The sequence below is a fragment of the Neofelis nebulosa genome, chromosome 7 (assembly GCF_028018385.1).
Source record: "Neofelis nebulosa isolate mNeoNeb1 chromosome 7, mNeoNeb1.pri, whole genome shotgun sequence".
Classification (NCBI taxonomy): domain Eukaryota; kingdom Metazoa; phylum Chordata; class Mammalia; order Carnivora; family Felidae; genus Neofelis; species Neofelis nebulosa.
In genome coordinates this window covers 106,429,620-106,451,502 of record NC_080788.1, presented here as the reverse complement: position 1 = coordinate 106,451,502, position 21,883 = coordinate 106,429,620, and the positions used below count along the sequence as shown (strand labels likewise).

Below are 21,883 nucleotides of genomic sequence, written 5' to 3'. Positions count from 1 at the left end.
CAAAAGGCCCATGATGAAAGCAAATTTTTCACGAAGCAATGTAACAGATTTTAAGTGCTAAATTTTCTTCCCTTAAAATTGTCTATTCATGGGGCACCTGGGTGGCTCAGTCGGTTAAGCGGCCGACTTTGGCTCAGGTCATGATCTCACGGTCCGTGGGTTCGAGCCCCGCGTCGGGCTCTGTGCTGACAGCTCAGAGCCTGGAGCCTGTTTCAGATTCTGTGTCTCCCTCTCTCTGACCCTCCCCCGTTCATGCTCTGTCTCTCTCTGTCTCAAAAATAAATAAATGTTAAAAAAAAATTTTTTTTAAAAATTGTCTATTTGTGCACCCTGGCATACCTGTACGGTAAGCTGAGGAGGATCCTTTTTTTCTGACTTCATTTCTATAACTGCAATGTTAGGTTTCTTTACTCCAGTTTCCGTTTTTCGAGATGATGGAGGAATAGAAGTAGTCACTGTTACAGGGTGTGGCTTGTTTACAATTACTCCAGTGGGTGGCATGGAATCACTATTACTTTGGGTTTGTCCTAAAGAGTTTGGGGAAGAGATGCATCGACCATTTCAGAAATAAAGGGTAAAATCAAATACGTAACCTGGATGTTTATGGCTGAATTCTCATCTAAAAACCGAGTGCTAACTGCAGTCATCTCTCCTTCTATTATTATCACCGTCAACATACTCACCATGGCTTCCCTTCAGCAGTGACTCACATTTACCAGGCACCCATATGTGCCAGACACTTCACATACACTATCTGGCCCTCAAAATAAGCCTAGGAGGTGTTCATGTTTTCCACATTTCACAGTTGAAGAAATAGGTTTAGAAACAACAGAATTGGTCAAAGGTCATACCTGTTTATAAGTGACAGAGCTACGAGTAATATGTAGTGCATTACATCGGATTACTTTTATTCTCAAATCTTCATAGAGCAACCATGGACAGAAATAAAACCAACAATAAAATACTCGTGATTGACTACCAATAAATAGCACATATACCCACTATTTGGTAGTTATCACAGCTGTCAGAAACTTAGCTTTCACTTCAAAAGTTCCACTTATTTCCTACATTTCAAAGTAAAGAGGGACAATACAGTACATTCTTTAGAAGCGTAGACTCTTTATAAAGCCAGACTGACTGGGTTTGAATCCCAGCTCCACTCAAGTTATGTGGCCTTTGACAAATTACTTAATTTCTCTGTGCCTTGGTTCCTTCATCTATAAAACTGGTATATTACCATGGGTTTTACAGGGTAGATTAAATAAATTGGTATATATAAAGTGCTTACGTCTATAGCTGGCACACAGCAAGGATTAGCTACTACATTAACAGAAGGCATGTTTGAACAGACACAGCTACCAAGGTGACATGTCACTAACCCATAATATCATAAATGAAAAATTCCCTCTTATGTTGGAAAATGTCCATATTTAAATCATTCAACAAAATTAAGAAAGAATAGCAAGGACACCAAAAGAAAAAAAACTGCTAACTATATTTTAAGAGTTAGTGTGGGAGCAAAAATGATGTGTTGAATTTTTACAGTCATGAGTCTGAGAGACCTCAGATAGGTAAATAACCAACTATTGGCCTAGGAGACACAACCACACAATTTTTACTTACCACAGCCTAGTTGAAAAGTACATAAAACTTACTTTAAAGTACTTCACCTAACACATGACACTGAACTACTTAGAATGTTTGAATTCTTTAATTATTATGAATATCTAGAACATATCTAAACATTTTATTGCTTTGTTTCATCTATAGCAATGTACTATAAAATATCAAAGGAATGTTTCCTGTGAATGAAACTTTGGTGAGAGCCCATTATTTCAGAGACTGCTATTATACAAAATAAGACACATTCTGAGGCCCTACCCACAGATACAACACATAGATGAAAAGGTAAGGGACTATCACGTCATTTTGAAAGTCCTGCCACTGTTGATAAGAATTTAAAATTTACCCTGTGTATTTTGTTGGGACTTACCTAAAAGAATAGCCATAGGAATTAGGTGACCTTCCAGTGTACCTGAAAGAGTAGGCATTTCTCTGCTTGGGCTGAACAAGTAATGCTGATCACCAGGAGGCAGCATCATAGGAATGGAGTGTTGCGATTTAGAATCCATTTTCACAGGTTTCATTGCATAAAAGTCAGTTTGTGTTCTTATTGACTTTACTTTAGTGCCTATAATAATTATCAATGGCAGATACTTTAAAATATTGTTTGAACATATACTATCCAGCCAGCTAGAAATACAGATCTTTACAGAAAGATCTCCTTCTATATAATAAAGTTACAAGGCTCCCAAATAGAAGTAACATATAAACCAGGGTCTGGCAAAACCTTTTTCTTAAATGGCCAGACAGTAAACATTTTAGTCTCATGAGCCATGCAGTCTCAGCTACATGTCAATTCTGCCACTACAGCATGAAAGCAGTCATAGGCAATGCACAAATAAATGTGTGGCTATTTCCAATACTATTTATAAGAACAGGCAGCTGGGGGTGCCTGGGTGGCTCAGTTGGTTAAGCGTCTGACTTTGGCTCACATCAAGATCTCATGGTTCATGAGTTTTGAGTCCGTGTTGGGCTCTGTGCTGACAGCCTAGAGCGTGGAGCCTGCTTCAGATTCTGTGTCTCTCTCTCTGCCCTTCCCCAGCTGGTGCTCTGTCTCTCTCTCTCAAAAATAAATAAACTTTAAAAAAAAAACAAAAAAAAGAACAGGCAGCTGACTCGCAGGCCATGGTTTCTGAACCAATGAATATAGGTAATAACTTCTTCAACTACTATGACAAGATAGATTCAATGACGAGGAAAAAAATGTTGAGTAAAAGATTCAGAATATTCAGACTGTATTATTTATTTAACCCATTACATATTTTCCCTTATGGGTACAAAAAAGTTAATGATCATATTTGGAATTGGATTTTTTTTCATCTTCTCATTACATCTTTACTCATGACATAATTCTGAATAATCAGCCTTTAACCTTTGAAATTATGTACAGATAATCAAATTATATACCTATTAAAATCTTATAGGAGTCAATATCATTATACACTTTTTCTATTCCTATGTATGAAAATCTATAGACATTAAATCCTGAGTTCTTTTTTTTAAGTTTTTTGGTTTTTTTTGTTTTTTTTTTAGTAATCCCTACACTCATCCTGAGGCTTGAACTCACGACCCTGAAATCATGAGTCCCATGCTGTTCCAACTGAGCCAGCCAGGCACCCCTAAATCCTGATTTCTTAAAAAATTAGAAATTTGTCTGATTTCTACAGAACCTGAGGAAAGTGAAGAAAAGTAAAAGTATAAAGGAAAATAAACTATTTTCTAAATAAACTCCTGACATTACTACCTTTTTTCTTTTAATATGGGAGTAATTTTATGCATCTGGACTGTTAAACATAGATTTATGATCCTAGGAAGAAACATTTTAGTACCATATCTATATTTTTTTCATTCTGTTGTCTAGTATTCATTTATTCAATTAAATGAATATTTTTCTTGAATGTTCATTTAAAATTTTTTCAGCATTTTATATGTTAGGCATTGCCCCAGACACAGGAAATAGAGTAATGAATAAACCAAACGTACTCACTGAGTTTACAGTCTAGTAAGGAAAACAATGGATAAGCAAATAAAAATATAAAATCAGACATTTTCCTAAAGAAGGCATACAGGTGGCCAATAAACACATGAAAAGATGCCAATATCATCAGGGAAATGCAAATCAAAACTAGAACAAGATTATCACCTTACACCTGTGAGATGGCTAAAATAAAAACACAAGAAGTAACAAGTAAATGTGGAGAAAAAGGACCCCTCATGCACTGTTGGTGGGAATGTAAACTGGTACAGCCACTGTGGAAAACAGTATGCAGTTTTCTCAGAAATTTAAAAAATAGAAATACCATATGATCCAATAATTCCACTACTGTATATTTTATCCAAAGAAAACAAAAACACTAATTCAAAAAGATAAATGTACTCCTGTATTTACTGCACCATTATTTACAATAGCCAAGATACAGAAGCAACTCAAGTGTCCATTGATAAACAAGTGGGTAAAAAAGATGTGGGGTGTGGGGTGTGTGTGTGTGTGTGTGTGTGTATGTGTGTGTATATATATATATATATATATATATATATATATATATATATAGTGGAATATTATGCAGCCATAAAAAAGGGATGAGTTTGTGCTATTTGAGAAAACATGGATGGACCTAGAGGGTATTGTTTTTTGTTTTTTTTTTAACGTTTATTTATTTTTGAGACAGAGAGAGACAGAGCATGAATGGGGGAGGGTCAGAGAGAGAGGGAGACACAGAATCTGAAACAGGCTCCAGGCTCTGCACTGTCAGCACAGAGCCCGACGCGGGGCTCGAACTCACAGACGTGAGATCATGACCTGGGCCAAAGTCGGACGCCCAACCGACTGAGCCACCCAGGCGCCCCTAGAGGGTATTGTTTTAAGTGAAATATCTCAGAATGAGAAAGACAAATACCATATGATTTCACTCATAAGCAGAGTCTAAAAACAAACACATAAACAAAAAACAGAATCAGACACATAATAACATAGAGAATACACTGATAGTTTCCAGAGAGGAGGTGGACAGGGGGTTGGACAAAATGAGTGAAGGGGAATGGGAAATACAGTCTTCCAGTAATGGAACAAATAACTCAGGGGAATAAAAGGCAGAACATAAGGAATATAGTCAATGGTACTATCACTGAGATGTAACAGGACAGATGGTAGCTACACTTGTGAACATAGCATAATGTATACACTTGTCAAATCACCATGTTGTACACCTAAAACTAACGTAACATTGTGTGTTAGCTACACTCAGAGAAGAAGAAGAAGAAGAAGAAGAAGAAGAAGAAGAAGAAGAAGAAGAAGAGCAGCAGCAGCATATAAAAAGCAAAAGGAAAAAGGGGCTCCTGGGTGGCTCAGTCGGTTGAGCATCCGACTTCATCTCAGGTCATGATCTCGTGGTTCGTGAGTTTGAGCCCTGCGTCGGGCTCTGTGCTGACAGCTCGGAGCCTGGAGCCTGCTTCAGATTCTGTGTCTCCCTCTCTCTCTGCCCCTCCCCCACTTGCACTCTGTCTCTTTCTGTTTCTCAAAAATAAATAAACATTTAAAAAAATGTAAAGATTTAAAAAAAAGAAAAAGAAAAAAATATATATAACATCAGATTGTGAAAAGTGCAATTATGAAGAACAATAAGGCAGGGCAAGGGTACATAGAGGTACAGGAGATCGATTTTGGATAGGATGGTCAGGGTAGACCTCTCTGAAGAGCTAACATCTCAGAGGGGAGATCCAAAGAACTGCAGGAGTAAGCCATGCACATTTCTGAGGGATAAGCTGTCCAGGTAGAGAAAATAACAGACAGCAAGACCCGCAGATAAGCATGTTTCTACAGGTTCAGTCACTTCTACCATTAAAAGGGTAACTTAATAAAATTATTTTTGGAATTTTAAGTATTTTAAGACTTCAAGTTACTTTTTGCAATGGCTTTCAAAAGCCCAAATATAAGTTAATAGCAAAGTCCCAATAAAGAAGAGGAAATAGGGTAAATATCATCCATAAGCTATATGCTTTACTAAATAACACCAGTAGGATTTCTAGATAAACTGACACCCTATATATGATCACCTAACCTTTAGAAATGAAAGGAACAGAAAACTAAAGCAAAGCCACAGCTCCAACTTCCAGAAAGGGTAAGAAACAAAACTGAGCTGGTATCCACTAGTTATCATACTGCATATTGTTGAAGTCGCTTACTGGCTGCTAAAGTACAAGCTGAGGCACTTCAAAATGTAACCAAAGTCAACAGACTCAATGTTTAATGAAGAGTTATGTTTAAATACACTAGTGAAATGGCAGATGTGAGTCAAAACATACAGTAGTAAGTGAATTTTTTTTAAGTTTATTTATTGTGAGACAGAAAGAGAGTTAGTGTATGAAAAGAGGCGGCAAAAGAGAGAAAGAGAAAGAGAGAGAGAGAGAGAGAGAGAGAGAGAGAGAGAGAGAGAGAATCCAAGCAGTCTCCGCTCCGTCAGTGCAGCACAGAGCCCAACATAGGGTGTGATCCCACAAACCACGAGATCATGACCTCAGTGGAAATCAAGAGTCAGATACTTAACTGACTGAGCCATCGAGGCACCTTTGAAGTTCTTTTTGGTGGTATACAAAAGTACTAAAACCTTTTTTTTCACCTTTACTACCTAAAGTTCTTTGAGAATAAAGAAAACTGCAAAAATGCCGATAAGCACTTTTATGATAATAGACAGCTGCTATTCTTCTTTCAGAAAGAACGGGATAGAACAATGCCTTCAAGGAAATGTCTACTTTCCCTAGATTATAATTTAAATTGTTCAAGACATCATCCCATAAATGCAAATTTTATCATGCTTTATATGAAGCTACCACTTAATCCTGTCTTGTCCCACTTACTCCTATCTTGTGACTTGAATCTGATCTACATTTTTTCCCACTTATTTGTATTTTATGCCTTGAACTGGTCTATTTCTTCTTACTCTCTTAGAAGGAATTGTTTTCCATCCCTAAGCATTATATAATTTGAACTGTATTTAGGAATGATAAAAAAAGAAAAAACTAACTTTACGTATTAAACTGATAAAATAAAAAATGAAGTTTACCACAAAAAAATGAGGTTCCTTACCTTTAACTTGTTCTATTACTTTTGGTCTCTGGGGTTTGGACTTAGGAGATGGAGAATTAAATCGGAGATACGGTCCTTTTTTAAGAGTGCTGCGATGGCCCTGATAAATTGGTTTTCCATAAATTTGAAACATATAATCCTCATCTTGTATCACTGTGGTTGCTTTTAAAAATCCCTAAGTACACAAAGTTATTCGACTCACCAAAAAAATGGTTATCAAACACATCTCATTTTTCTAAAGCTTTCTTTTGTCACTTTCGTATTATAATAAGAATGACCAGGTCAGAAAAGTCCTCTACTTTAAATGGCTCTTAAATTCTGTGTATAGTTTTCACACTACAGCTTTAACATTTCAGGGTTTTCAAAGGCATAAAAATTAAGTATAAAAACCATCCACTCAAAAATCATAAAGGTTCTTATACTACTAAGCATATTTTCAGCACCAAAAACTAAGGTTTAAATACATTTTATATAAGTATAAATATATACATTCAATCACAATAAGATAACATAAATCATGTCTTTAAGTGATTTTCTACATTCCTAATCCTGTCTTCAATCATAATCTAAATGCCACAATAAGGTAGCATTTACTAAATTAGATCTACTAGGTGCTAAGCATTGAATTAGATGCCTTATTAATGTGCCCAACAATCCATGTTTGGCATTAAGAAAGTTACAGCCTAATTACAGCAGCCAAAAACGTTCCCTCTGTAGCACTGAATATCATACCTCACAACCACTAGGCACTAGACATATTTGTTAAACTGAAAAATAAACAAAAAATATGTATATTCATATAAATACATACAAAGATGAAACCTAATTTTTAGTACCACAAACTAGAGAATCTAATGTTTGGACCAGACGATCTCTAGATATACCTGCTATAACTAAAGTACTATGATTCTAAGTGTGAGATCTAAGAAGGAGGGAACTATGTATTTTGTGCACTGCTTTTCCACATTATGAATATCCAAAATCTAAATATCAATAGTTTAAAGATAGTTTACATTTATATAGTCTTTCATATTTTTAGTTGCATTTTAATATTTGCTTTATTATTTATAGCTTAAAGGAAATGATCAATTATAATGCAATATTCATGTCACAAAATCAGAGTAGGATCTTACTTCTTTTCTCTCTTTCTGTAAGTTTGAAGCAGGAATGTTCCTCATGAGTGGATTTCTAAAATGCTCCTCTTTTTGTTTCTGAGAATGTTTTCTTTGAATTATAGAATTGTTTGCCGTTTTGTCTTGTATGTTAGTTTTAACATCTTTACTCATATTCTGAACTTTCTTGGTCCTTTGATTCTTCTGATCAAATCTCTTTTGTTCATAATCTTTTCTTGACAGTTCATCCTTAACATAACCAAAATTCAAATTACTTAAAATCTATCCAAGAAGTGGTTTCACATCTAAAGTATTAGAATTTATTTTCTATTATAAAAATATAATTTAGCAGATTTAAATGCTTTATAAATTAATTATATTGCCTTATATATGAATAAAAACTCTCTGGAAGAATAAGGAAAACCAAAAAGACTGGTGCCTTATGGAGCGGGGGGATGAGAAATAGATGAGGTACAAGAGTAGGAAGGCAGCTTTTCATTACAAATCTTACATTTTTTGATGTTTGAACCATAGGACTATAGTAAATGTTCAAAGAGTTAAATTTAAAAAATAAACTTCAAAAAAGTAAACAACTTCGTAATACAACTCTGAAATAAGTATTTATAAACTAAAATCACTTGAAGATTTGAACATACTTTGTAATGAATTCACAGTATTAGTATAACATACATTGCTAGCTGTCTACACAGCTAAAACTAATCTCCTAATCTTCTATTAGTTCAATTTTTTTTTGTGCATCATATAGATAATATCATTTCTTCATAACATTAGAGATATACATTCTTAAACAACAAACTTTATAAATACGTTTTAGCATTTATTGCTGTGGAAACCGAACTGACACTTCATCTTGCTACCATTGTGAGTAAGCATATACACACATCTTACAGTCAGAAAAAAACACTTTGCACCCCAAGATGAAAATAACAGGATTACCTTGTCTACTTATGCCCCCTCAGATATTTAAAATTTTTAAAATTTCCTTTAAATTACTTAGCCTCTAATGAAAACAAGCTCTGCTTGATTTTTGCAGTGCTAATGTCTGAAAATACACTGTGAGCTTTGGGAGGTGAGAAAGTAGGGCCTTTTTCATCTGGAACTGACTCCTGTAAACTTAGAAACCTAAGAAATCTTGTGTAGTATTTTCCCTTTAAATAACTTTGGTGTTTTTACTTTGTCAAGTCAATGCTTCTACATCTGCGGTCTCGAAATGTTTTTGTAAGTATACTTTTTTATTTCTAAATGCTTTTGCTAAATTTTCTTTCAAATTGCTCATATTTTCGTGATTGTCCAACAATTTTCCAGATAAGAGCTATATAATTTACGAGAAAAAGCACTTGCTAATAAGTAAAATGAGACTCATTACTAAGTAAAGAGTAACAATGAAATTAAAAATTATAAGCAGACTTATATATAAGGAATATTTTGAGAGTAAGTATGATACTTGGAAATTATCTGAGAATTCACCTAATTCTGTTTTTTCCAAAACCTACCTGAATTTCTGCAGAAATAGTCTTAATCCACTCATCTACTGTCTTTCTGATGCGGATCTTCTCTAACATCTCTCTATAAAAGAGAAAAAATAATGGTCTTTTTATTAATTTTTTTTTCAACGTTTTTTATTTATTTTTGGGACAGAGAGAGACAGAGCATGAACGGGGGAGGGGCAGAGAGAGAGGGAGACACAGAATCGGAAACAGGCTCCAGGCTCCGAGCCATCAGCCCAGAGCCTGACGCGGGGCTCGAACTCACGGACCGCGAGATCGTGACCTGGCTGAAGTCGGACGCTTAACCGACTGCGCCACCCAGGCGCCCAAAATAATGGTCTTAAATTAGCATTTAATATTCTAAGAATAGAGCCGAGATCAGATCTCTTATCTAGTTTTGAATCTACTGTGTAGCCCAATAGGCTTCATTTGAAAAAAAAAAAAAAAGCAACGTTATTAGTTTTCACCAAATGTTTGAAGGATGCTTGAATAGGTCCCAAAAGATATATACCAAAGAAAGAAAAAAAAGGGAAAATTTCACATCTGTAAAAATTAATAGCAACAGCTAGATATCTAAATACCAACTTTATAATGAGTCCACATCATCAAAGGAAATAAAGAACCTTTTCAAAACACTGAAACACATTAAGCAAAATGAAATGCATAGAAAAAACTTAAGAAAGCCTAACAACTGGCAGTTTCACAAATAATCTTGGGATGCCAACACCCTGTCTTACCTGTTAGTAGATAGAGCATTGATAAATGAATACATGGCAGCTCCATCCTTTGCACGAATAATAGCTTCCAGGTTTTCTTCAAGGACTTTTTTATTGTTTTGTACTCCTCTCAAAATCTTCTCAGCATCTTTCAAGACAGATCTGTTATTGGTTGTTTGAAGCTTAATGGAATTCTGTGGAAGATCAGCAAGTCTTGACATAATCAGAGACTCTTTTGGCTTAAAGGAAAAAGGCAAACATGTTACCATATAAAGTTCATACTAATTATTTTAATGCAAGCAAGAGCTCTTGCTATAGTTGGGGCCATACACTATGCCAATACAGTCTAAGGACTCCATGTGTCAAACTCAAGAGCTATAAAACAAGTACTTGGCATAAGTAACTACACTTATGTTTAGCATTTCATAATATCTATTTGTTGAGCCACTATATTGTACTCCTGAAACTAATATAATATTGAATGTCAACTATACTGTAATTAAAAATTAAAATTAAAAAATAAAATTGGTAATTAAGGTTTCTTTCCATTTGGAAGTATTAATGTGAATGTTAAGTGAAATAGGGCTGGTAAGTCTATAGAAGTGCTGGGCAGTCCAGTGGCCAATAAAAGTTGTATCTGGGAAAGAAAGCAAAAACAAAGTAAGAGCAAGTTGGCACTAGGTAAGCATGCCAGACACTTTGGACCAGAAAAACAAAGGTCATTCACAGTTCTCTTTCTCCCTTTTGCCCTCTCCAACAGAAGGTGGAAAGCTAGCAGTGGCCATGTAGCATTCCTGGCAAAGGGCTATAAGTAGACATCACTTAGGGCTTCTGGAAAAGTTTTGTAAAGAGAAAAGCCGGGGCTGGCCTATCTTTTTCAGTGCCTTGTCTTCATCCTTCTGCTTGCTTTCTGTACTGATAACTTTTATATTTCTTCATAATTTTTACCTTTCTATTCCTCATCAATTTTAATATCTTGTTCCCACTTTACCTGGACTGTGCCATTTGTTTCTTTCCTCTTTTGGCCAGGATCATGAAGAAAATCATCAGACCTCTGCACAGTCAATTTAGCTGCTCCTAGTTCTTCACAGGAAGGAAATCTTTGAGAGGAGAGAGTGTCAATGCTATGAAAGATTTAAAAATAGAGTTTCCTAAATTGTCATAAATTCAGCAAACATTTGAAGACATAAATCTTTGATGCATTCTTAGTTATACAGTTCCATTAAATGGTAAATGGTGTTCCATTAAATAGTAAAATGAAATTAATCAGTCAAGTGATTAAACATATGAAACACAGAAAATCACAAGACACAAAATTACTCAGACCAGACTGGTTTAATAGGAAAAGAGCAGCAGGGTAGAGTACAAACCTCTAAAAGACCACTCCTCCATAAAAGCAAAGAGAACACAGACAAAAATGGTCAAAATCAGCTTTTTCAGAACTATGGGAATTAAACAAAGGCTTGCAACAACTCAAGGAACATTTCATCAAGAAAACGGCTGACTCTCGGTAAGAACAGCAAGTTTTATGGCATTTTTTATGGCATTTATGCTTCATTCTAAGACCCTTTCCTTAACTCTGTGGTAGCCTTGAAAATCAGCTTTATCACCCCTCTAGCTGTGAAAAACAACAGCCTAACCACCACTCAAAAGGGCAGAACAGGTTTGGAGCTCCTCAAAAAGTGCCATTCACAGGATTTCTCTTTATTTTCCCAGACTCAGAGCTAGTTCAATGAGAAGCCCTAATGCCAGGTCAATTTTTGAAAATAGTAGCAACTGTTTAACATCTTAGCTGCCCAAGGTGGCTATAGCAGTTGAGGTAAACAAGGAATGCCAATAGACTAAAACTCGGGGGTATAGGGTATCTATGGTGGAGCTTTGAAAAGCCCTAACTGGGGATCCAGAAGGCCATGTGCATATATAGGCCTCCATGAATGCCCAAGCACGCTCTGAGAAAAGCCTAATCTCTTATGTCAGGCTGACCTTGAGACTCTGTGCCAGAGCACTGAAGGTGTGCCCCAATACCACATGTATGCATTCACACATGTTGTGTATCCATGCGTGTGTGCATGTGTGTACACATACACGCACACACACACAGAGCCCCTTGATACTCAGAGGGAGACTTACAGGTTCAAGGTAGTTAAGGAAGTCTCTTTCTAATCATTAGCAGACTTAGCTCACCAAATAGAGAACCACCACACATGACAAAGACCACAAGCTTTACAGAACTCGTCACTAAACAAACTGCAATAAAAACAGCAACAACAATTGCTAGGGGATGGAAGAATCTGATTTTCAGAGTTGCCACACTGTATTATTTGAAATGTCCAATTTTCAACAAAAAGTTATGAGACACACAAAGAAACAAAAAAGTATAGTTCGTACACAGGAAAAAACATAGTTAACAGAAACTGTTCTTGAGAAATCCCAAATATTGGACTTCCTAGGCAAGGACTATATATTAGCTATTACTAAAGGAAAATTATATTCAAAGAATTAAAGGGAAGTATAAGAATGAAATCTTACCAAATAAAGAATATCAATAAAGAGATAGAAACTATTTTAAACAAAGAAATAAAAACCTAAACAGAAATTCTGGAGTTGAAAAATACAAAAACTAAAATGTAAAATTCACTAGAGGGACCAAACAGCATATTTGTTTGAGTAGGCATAAAAAGAATTAGTGAACCTGAAGATAGGCAGAGATTATCCAATCTAAGAAACAGGGGGGGGAGAAAAAGAACGAAGAAAAATTAAGAGCCTCAGATATCTATGAGATACTATCAAGCATACCAACAAACAACATAGTCCTAAGAGAAGAGAAAGGTTATGTGTACTATTTAACTCTGTAAAGAAATAATGACAAAAAAAACCCAAATTTAATAAATATTAATCCATTCATCCAAGAAGCTCAAGAAACTTCACATAAGATAAACTCAAAGAGATCCACACCAAGATACATCAGAGTCAAACTGTCACATGCCTAAGACAGAGGGAGAATCTTGAAAGCAGAAAGAGAAAAATAACTCATCATATACAGAGGTTCTTCAATAAGATTAACAGCTGACTTTGTATCAGAAACCACTGCAGTCCAGAAGGCAGAGTTGACATATTCAAAGCACTGAAAGAAAAAGAATGTCAAGCAAAAGTTCTATATCTAGCAAAACTACCCTTCAATAGTAAAGGAGAAATAAACACATAGATCAATGGAATAGAATGGAGAGCCCAGAAATAAGCCCATACTTTTATATAGTCAATTAATCTATGATAAAAGAGGTAAGAATATACAAATGGGGGAGAAGACACTTTCTTTAATAAACAGTGCTGGAAAAACTGGACAGCTGCATGCAAAAAACAGAAAAAAGAAACTGCACCACTTTCTTATACCATGCACAAAAATAAACTCAAAATGTATTAAAGACCTAAACATGAGACCTAACACCATAAAACTCCTAAAAGAAAACATTGGCAGTAATATGGTTGATGTTGACCTTAGCAACATTTTTCTAGGTATGTCTCCTTAGGCAAGGGAAACAAAAACAAAAATAAACTATTGGGGCTACACTAAAATAAAAAACTTCTGCACAGTGAAGGAAACCATCAACTAAATGAAAAGGCAACCTACTGGATAGGAGAAGATATTTGCAAATGATATATCTGGTAAGTGGCTAATATCCAAAATATGTAAATAATCTATATAACTCAACACCAAAAAAACAATCTGACTAAAAAAATAAGCAGAAGACCTGAACAGACACTTTTCCAAGGAACACATACATATAGCCAACAAACACATGAAAAGATGCTCAACATTGCTAATCATCATGAAAATGCAAACCAAAATGAGATTATTACCTTACACCAGTCAAAATGGTGAGTATCAAAAAGATAAGAAATAAAAAGTATTGGCAAGGACATGGAGAAAAAGAAACGCTTGTACACTGTTAGTGGGAATGTAAATTGGTACAATCACTGTGGAAAACAATATGAAGGTTCCTTAAAAAATTAAAAGTAGAAATACCATATAGTCCAGTAATTCCACTACTGGTATTTACCAAAAGGAAAAACAACAATAACAACTCTAATTCAAAAAGATATATGTACCCCTGTGTTTACTACAGTGCATAATACCCAAGATATGGAAGCAACCTAAGTGTCCATCGACAGATGAATGCATAAAGAAGATGGAATATTAGAATATTGCTCAGCCATAAAAAAGAATGAGATCTTGCCATTTGCAACAACGTGGGTGGACCTAGAAGGTATTCTTTTAAATGAAGTAAGTCAGAGAAAGACAAATACCATATGATTTCATTTGTATGTGGAATCTAAAAAACAAATAAACAAAGAAGAAACAAACCCATCAATACAGGGAACACACTGGTGGTTGCCAGACGGGAGGGAGCCAGGGGAATGGGCAAAAAGGTGTAAAAGGGAGGGAAATGTACAGGCTTTCAATTATGGAATTACTAAGTCAGGGAGATGAAAGGTACAGCTTGGGGAATATTATAATATTACAATAGTATTGTAGTAGCACTGTATGACAGACCATAGTTACCCTTGTGGTTAGCACAGCATAACATACAGAGCTGCTGAATCACTATGCTGTATACCAAAAATTAATGTAATATTGTATGTCAACCGTACTGAAAAAAAGTAAAGGATAAATTAAGACATTCCTAGGTAAACAAAACAGAGAATTCATCACTAGCAGATTTCCCTTTAGTATTTAGGACCTACTAAAGAGAGTCTCTCAGGGTCAAATAAAAGGACACTAGAAACTAAGTCAAATACATATGAAGAAATAAAGAGTACTGGTAAAAGTTAACTATATAGGTAAATGTAAAAACAATATAAAATGAATTTTTGTTCCTAACTTTTTTTCTATCTTATTTCAACAACTGTATAAAGCAATAATTATAAAGCTTTATAGACGGGTTTATAATGTATAAAGATGTACTATGTATTACAACAGCAGCAGAAAAAAAAGAGGAAGGGAAGGAGTTATACTGGAACAAAGCTTTTGAATCCTATTGAAATTAAATTGTGGGTACTGATCCAAACTAGATTGTTTTAAATTAAGATGTTAATTGTAATCCCTGGGGCAATCACTCAGAAAACAACTCAAAATGTATAGTGAAAGAAACAAGAGAATAACATTAGTATCTATTTTATATAAAGGAGGCAATAGAGAGAAATAGTAGAATAAAATAAAAAGACCTAGGACATATAGAAAACACATAGCAACAAGGCAGACATAAATCTTTTATCAGTAATTACATCAAAAGCAAATGGCCTAAAACTGTACACTGTCTTCACATGAAAATACTAAAAATGTGGCTGTTTATTACTATAGTTTCCATGATACTCAAGATAAACAAAATTATCATGACCTAGATTTACTTGATTTTTTAAAAACTATTATGTAAAATTTCAGACAGACACAAAAGTACAAAGAATAGTATGATGAGCTCCATATATCCCTATCTACATTAACCATTCACTCATGGCTATCCTCATTTCATCCATACTCCCAATCCAGTTTCCTCTACCCCACAATGGATTATTTTTGAAGCAAATCTCAAATATCATTTCATCAGAAATAAATAATCTGCATTCATTAGAAATTAATCTGGGGGTAGGGGCACCTGGGTGGCTCGGTTGGTTAAGTGTCTGACTTTGGCTCAAGTCATGATCTCACAGTTCGTGAGTTCGAGCCTCCCGTTGGGCTCTGTGCTGACAGCTCGGAGCCTGGAGCCTGCTTCGGATTCTGTGACTCCCTCTCTCTGCCCCTCCCCTGCTCACACTCTGTCTCTGTCTCTCAAAAATAAACAAACATTAAAAAAAAAAAAAAACATTTAAAAAAAAAAAAGAATTCTGGGGGCGCCTGGATGGCTCAGTCGGTTAAGTGTCCTACTTTGGCTCAGGTCATGATCTCACAGTTCTTGAGTTTAAGCCCAGTCAGGCTCTATGCTGACAGCTGAGCCTGCTTCAGATTCTGTGTCTCCCTCTCTCTCTGTACTTCCCCTGCTTGTGTGTGCTTGCTCTCTCTCTCTCCCCCTCTCTCTCTCTCTCTCTCTCTCTGTCAAAAATAAATAAATAAACATTAAAAAAAATAATCTGCATTTTGAGAAAATTAGATACATTCATTTTATACCTATAGTATAGAAAAGGGCTAGATATGATAGCAGCAGAAAATCGTAAATCTAAGATTACTTTTAAAAGCAATGCTATACAACGGGGCACCTGGGTGGTTCAGTCAGTTAGGCGTCCAGCTTCGGCCCAGGTCATGATCTCCAGGTTCGTGGGTTCGAGCCCTGTGTCGGGCTCCGTACTGACAGCTCAGAGCCTGGAGCCCACTTAGGATTCTGTGTCTCCCTCTCTCTCTCTCTCTCTGCCCCTCCCCGACTTGTGCTTGTTCGCTCTCTCTCTCTCTCTCAAAAATAAATAAACATTAAAAAAAATTAAAAGCAATGCTATACATTTTTCAAAATTCCTAAAGACATTTTAGAAATAAAGTTCTTTTCAATATAGTTTTTATTCTAATGTCTTGTTTACCTGTCTCTGCTCTCAGGATTCCATTCTGTTTTTGACCTATTTAGTAAGGTTTTATCTGAAGATTCACTTTTTCTTGTCGAAGAATCATGGTTATTCAAAATCTGTTCCAATAGTCTTACATTTCCTACAATAAGAGAAATACAGTATTATATTTAAAGTACTAATTCATTTTTTTTTTATATAAGAGCTCACATATGTTTGTAGGCTTTAAATACACTCATCAAGTCAAACCAAAAATTTATAACTCATGAAAACTACACTGTTTAAAATTCAGGCCTGAATTTATTTCTATCACAGAAAAAAGGAATTTGAATGAGACATATCATCATCACAAAGCCCAGTAAATTGTAAGATTTTTATCAAGAGTTAAAGGGAGATTTGACTGCTTTAAAAAAATTTTTTTAATGTTTATTTATTTTTGGGAGACAGAGACAGAGTATGAGTAGGGTAGGGGCAGAGAGAGAGGAGGACACAGAATCCGAAGCAGGCACGCTCTGATCTGTCAGCTGAGCCTGACATGGGGCTCAAACTCACTAGCCGTGAGATCATGACCTGAGCCAAAGTCGGACACTTAACGGACAGAGCCACCCAGGCACATCTTTGACTGTTTCTTTACAGCAACTGTTAGTTGAATCTCTCCGTTAGTCTCATCTTTAATGAGACTACATAACAACTTTTATCTTTGGGTAAAGCTGGTTTAGCAAAGATTTTAGTATCTTTAAAACTCTTTAAATGCATCCAAGACAAGGCTTGAATGCATTTAAGTGATTCCCAGAATAAAAGCTTATATTTAACATTTTCACTTACTTTTACTAGAAGGGCTTTATTTTAAGGGTCTGTAACAAATTATTATTTCAGGTCACTTATAAAAGTTCTTGTCTGGGGTGACTAATGGCTCAGTCAGTTAAGCGTCCAACTCAATTTTGGCCCAGGTCATGATGTCATGGTTCCTGAGATGGAGCCTGGCATCAGGCCCCATGCTGTCAGCAGAGCCTGCGTAGGATTCTCTCATTCCCTCTCTCTCTGCCCTCCCCCCACCCACCACTCGTGCTGTCTCTCTCTCTGTCTCTCAAAATAGATAACCTTTTAAAAAAATAATAAAATAAATAAAAGTTCTTGTTTGCTATTAAATAGTTAGTACCTTAACACTTTTTCCAACTGAACACAGTAATAAATGTAAATTTCTCTGAGTTTCACTACTGAAATTCACACCTAACAATATAAGAAAACATGCTCTGATGATCAGCCTTACCTTTAGTAAAGTATCATTTTTATTAATAATAAAACTTATTCATTAAAGGCTTAAGTAAAAACCTGTTGAAAATAATCAGAATAATTATAAACATGTATCTCCAACTCCTTCTACAAAGAATCTAAAGAAGCTTGATTTGCCCAGTAAGTATCATTTAAAGAGAAATACTGAAAATAGAATTCCTACTATCATCACTACTTGGTGCATAAGAGAATTATAAAATCAGGGGTGTGGAAATCTGTTTCTAATTTGAGGTAGGTCTAGATAAAGTAGCGGATGCTAGTCATGATTGTTTTATTACCTGAATGACCTACTGTCTCCATATTTTCTTTTTCTTCCATGGGATTTCCCCTCTTTGAGATCTTATCATCCTTTGAAACCGGTATAGGAGCAAACCTTCGAGGTGCTGGTGTCTCCAATGGAGATTTCTGTTTATCAAAACCCGTATCTTCAACCTCTCTAGAAGGTGCTTTAAAAGAAAATAAAGGAAATAAATTCAATTTATTTTAAAAAGAACAACAATTTTGTAGAGTGTTACTCTTCCCCATATTTTAAAAATAAAGCAAATTATATAGGATATACAAATTATAAGTAAATAGAAATAACTCCATCCTCACTAGAAATCAAAAGAAATAAAGGCTATAAACATTTTACACTTACAGCTAATAAACAAAAAAAATAAAAAACAATATGACAACATGCAGTACTATTTAAGCTGTAGTGAAATGGCATAGCCAGACACTGCTCCTGGCATGAAAACTAATAAAACCATCTGGCACTAAGTATAGGAAGTCTTGAAGTTTTTATACACTTTGATCTAGTAATCTTACTCTTGGGAATTTATCCTGAGGACACAACCTAAAAGAATGACATTACATATATGATGACTTCATCACAGTATTATTTATAAGGAAAAAACTCTAAAATCTGCCTGAATGTCCAATAACTGTTAAGGAAATTGTGTTTACAATAAACTATCCTTTCATCATTAAAAATTAATATTATGAAGATGATTATGTAAAACATGGGAAATACTTTTGATATGCTAGTAAAAAGCAGTACAAAATTATATTTATGCTACAACTGCAGTACATAAAAATAATGTACGCCCAAGAAAAAGTATTGAAAAATAAAAAGTTTGGGCACCTGGGTGGCTCAGTCAGTTCAGCATATAATACCTCTTAATTTCTGCTCAGGTCATGATCCCAGAGTTGTGGGACCAAGCCCCGAGTCAGCTCCCGCTGAGTGTGCAGCCTACTTAAGATTGTCTCTCTCCCCCTTTGTCCCTTTCCCCTATTCATGCTCTTTCTCTCTCTAAAAAAAAAAATAAAATAAATAATAATAATAATAATAATAAGTAAAGACGCCTGGGTAGCTCTGTTGGTTAAACATCTGACTTTGGCTGGGATCATGATCTCCCAATCCGGTCTGAGTTAGAGCTCCACATCGGGCTCTGTGCTGACAGCTCAGAGTCTGGAGCCTGTTTTGGATTCTGTCTCCCTCTTCCTCTGCCCTTCCCCCACTCATGCTTGCTCTCTCTCTCTCTCTCTCTCTCAAAAATAAACATTTAAAAAAATTGAAAAAAATAAGTATATAAAATAAGTTAAAAATGTTAAAAAATAAAAATAGAAAGTTTAAGTTTACATTTACTCATTTTTTAAATTTTCTTTTACTGTCATTAAAATATACAAAGAAAGACAACCAATAAAACATGCATTTTTCCTTTAAAACTCAAGTCTAGGGGTGCCTGGGTGGTTCAGTCAGTTAAGCGTCTGACTTCGGCTCAGGTCACGATCTCACAGTTCATGAGTTAGAGCCCCGCGTCGGGCTCTGTGCTGACAGCTCAGAGCCTGGAGCCTGCTTCACATTCTGTGTCTCCCTCTATCTCTGCCCCTTCCCTGCTCATGCTGTGTCTCTCTCTGTCTCAAAAAAAATAAATAAATAAACATTAAAAAAAATAATAAAACTCAAGTCTAAAAAGCAAAATTATGAGCAAGTAATTCTCCAGAACGGAGAATGAAATGTCCACTTCTTTTGAAAGCATGTAGCTGGTTCATACTGAAACCTGAGTTCTGGCCAAATAGACAAACTCACCCTCAAGTCAGGTGACCAGAAGCAGGCAAGTCATAACCTTTCTGTGCTTCATCTTCCTCACTTCACAACTTAAAAATTGATTCATACTACTTTCACAACAGTTTTGTAAGGACCACTCATTTGTGGAAAAATATAGAGCAGCTTACAAGTCTAAGGAGTCTTTAATGCGCCTATAATACAACAATAGTCTAACGTATCAAATGTTGAGGATATTGTACTACATGGATCTGTGTATCATAAAAGGGATAGCCCTTGATTTCCATTAATTCATTATTCAAATATCAATAATTTAGAAACATATTTATTCACTTATTTTAAATTCCAGAGCTTTAATACAAATTGGTTATGCATTCCTTTGTTGTTACTATAAACAAAGATTTTTTAAATTCTATTACTGTGAAAATAATTAGAAATAGCTTATTATTGTAGTAAGGTGGTTTCTCTCCTGAAAGAATCAATAAAAAGAGTAAATATGCAGTTAGGGAATTGGAAAATTGATTACAAGCATTTGTGATACTAGACAAATGAATTTTTCTCAACTTGTAAGTGCTTCTGACAATTTATGAAGGTTATTAATTAAAACCATACAGTAGGACATGACCCCTAATTTGACTGAACAAGTTCTCAAATGACAAAAAAATTAACTCACAAGAACTAATTTTGTAGAATGAAGACTTAGTCTTCCACCACCTAGTAAACAAGTTTTTGGCTGCCATTCTATAAAGAAAATTCATAGCTAATATGTTTTATTCACAGAGAACTACATATTTTTACCTTGTCTGGAAGCAAATGTGTTATGTGAAGACAGATTACTGCTACCAAGATCAGAATAGTCTGGTTGTACAGAATACTTTTCCATCACTCTGGAAGAAGGCATACTAACAGGCTGAAAACTACTGGTCTTGAGCGCAGCACTAATGAAATGAGTCTAGGAGACATAAAATTATTTGATCAATTTCAAATACCATTTAAAACAGCTAGATGACAGACTACATTAAAACTTACTAGAGGACTTGAAAAAATGTATTAGATTTAATAAGCAATAAAAATACATATATTACATGCAGTTACGCACTGCAGCAGTGATGTCACTGGGTTAAGCCTGGCTCTGTGGTGTGACCTTATTCATTTTATTTAATCATTCTAAACTTCAGTTTCCTCCTTTCTACTTCTGAGATGGCTCAGGAGCCACTGAGGCATGCTAGGAGATGACCAAAAGGAAGGAGCCCTAGACCTCTACTTCAGCCAGAGAATTTCAAACCAAAATATCTCATCTTTTATATCCTGCATGATTTTGTTTGAAGGATTAAAAAACATTGCTAGTAGGCACTCAAATTAGCAGCAGCAACAATAACATATGCATTTAAATATAAACAGGAACTACAAGGACAGCTGTTTTCAGTACTATTTATTAAAATACCTGGAATGTGTATGTATCTTACCTAATAAAACTAATTTCAAAAGAGGGTCTCATACCAGGTAAAGGAAAACCTAACAACACTTACAGTTTTACAGAATTCTTAAAAATGTGTAGACATCTCTCTACGTAAAACATATGGGACAGACTCAACAAATTTCATTTCATGAAGCATTTATCGAATTACTAATGTACCTAGTATGTCACTAAAACTTCAACTTTCTCTGTAATTAGAAGCTTTATAAATAAGATGTCTGAATTAGAAAAGATCCCATTCTTCCAAATTAAATGCAGAAGCAATTTATTATTTATGGAAGACTAGATAAATGGCAGACAGGCATATAATGAAGACAAGTAGGACCCTTTCCTTAAGAAATCAATGTGCTTTTCAAATCTGTCATCTCATTTTACCCTGAACAAAAAAATAAATAAATAAAAGGTTTTTCTGAGTAAAGAAATCAAGGCTCAGAGAAGTGCAGTTATTTGCAGACTGAAGACCAGTCTTCTAATAGACCCA

General features: G+C 35.2%; 1 protein-coding gene across 9 annotated transcripts in view; it reads right to left on the bottom strand.

The window, feature by feature from the left end:
• Positions 1-21,883, bottom strand: part of KIAA0586 (KIAA0586 ortholog) — a 113,931-nt gene that overhangs the window by 77,490 nt on the left and 14,558 nt on the right. For 7 of the 9 annotated variants that reach the window (XM_058739169.1, XM_058739173.1, XM_058739168.1 and 4 more), the window contains 10 exons: positions 20,724-20,877; positions 18,157-18,324; positions 16,604-16,727; positions 11,034-11,166; positions 10,064-10,281; positions 9,333-9,405; positions 7,840-8,067; positions 6,707-6,881; positions 1,994-2,191; positions 340-527 (listed from right to left, as the gene is read on the bottom strand). In XM_058739169.1, the coding sequence (XP_058595152.1) occupies positions 340-527; positions 1,994-2,191; positions 6,707-6,881; positions 7,840-8,067; positions 9,333-9,405; positions 10,064-10,281; positions 11,034-11,166; positions 16,604-16,727; positions 18,157-18,324; positions 20,724-20,877 (1,659 nt within the window). The remainder of the gene's footprint in view (positions 1-339; positions 528-1,993; positions 2,192-6,706; positions 6,882-7,839; positions 8,068-9,332; positions 9,406-10,063; positions 10,282-11,033; positions 11,167-16,603; positions 16,728-18,156; positions 18,325-20,723; positions 20,878-21,883) is intronic. The other 2 variants (XM_058739170.1, XM_058739172.1) reach the window with 1 other exon arrangement.